The 475-nt window shown below is 64.0% G+C and overlaps 1 protein-coding gene across 1 annotated transcript in view; it reads left to right on the top strand.

Annotated features, from left to right (window-relative positions):
* LOC103811145 (methyltransferase-like protein 13) overlaps window positions 1-443 on the top strand; it is a 4474-nt gene extending 4031 nt beyond the window's left edge. The window contains 2 exon segments of the mRNA XM_009084098.1: window positions 191-310; window positions 313-443. Coding sequence (XP_009082346.1) covers window positions 191-310; window positions 313-443 — 251 coding nt within the window.
* The last annotated feature ends 32 nt before the right edge of the window (window positions 444-475 follow it).

Below are 475 nucleotides of genomic sequence, written 5' to 3' on the forward strand. Positions count from 1 at the left end.
AGAGGGTGTAGGAGGCACTTGAGAACAGATCGTGTGGCAGCAGGGTTGTTGTGCTGTGCCAAGGGCACTGGGGGGATGCTGGTACTCCTTGTGCTGCCTTGCATCAGAGTGGCACCAATTCTGCTGTATTCCCGCAAGGAGCAGGGCAGGGTGCACAGGCTGGTCTGAACTCCCTCTCTCCCTGCCGCAGGAGTCTTCGTGCTCAACTTGGTGTGCCGTGACACGCGGCTGAAGGAGTCTGTCCTGGCTACCCTCAGGGACGTCTTCCCCCTGCTCTACGCACGCCGCATCGAAGGGGAGGTCAACGAGATCCGGGCCGGCGGGACCCTGCAGAGCTGGGGGCGCGTGCCCGGGCGCTGGAGGGGGCACTGCGCCAGCCTGGGCACCCCTGGGACAGCTCGTACGTGCTGGCAGACATGCTGCAGGCCGTCAAGATCCTCTGAGAGGCTCTGGTGCTGCTCGGATGAGAGAGAGG

Source organism: Acanthisitta chloris, unplaced genomic scaffold (assembly GCF_000695815.1).
Source record: "Acanthisitta chloris isolate BGI_N310 unplaced genomic scaffold, ASM69581v1 scaffold28591, whole genome shotgun sequence".
In the NCBI taxonomy this organism is placed as follows: domain Eukaryota; kingdom Metazoa; phylum Chordata; class Aves; order Passeriformes; family Acanthisittidae; genus Acanthisitta; species Acanthisitta chloris.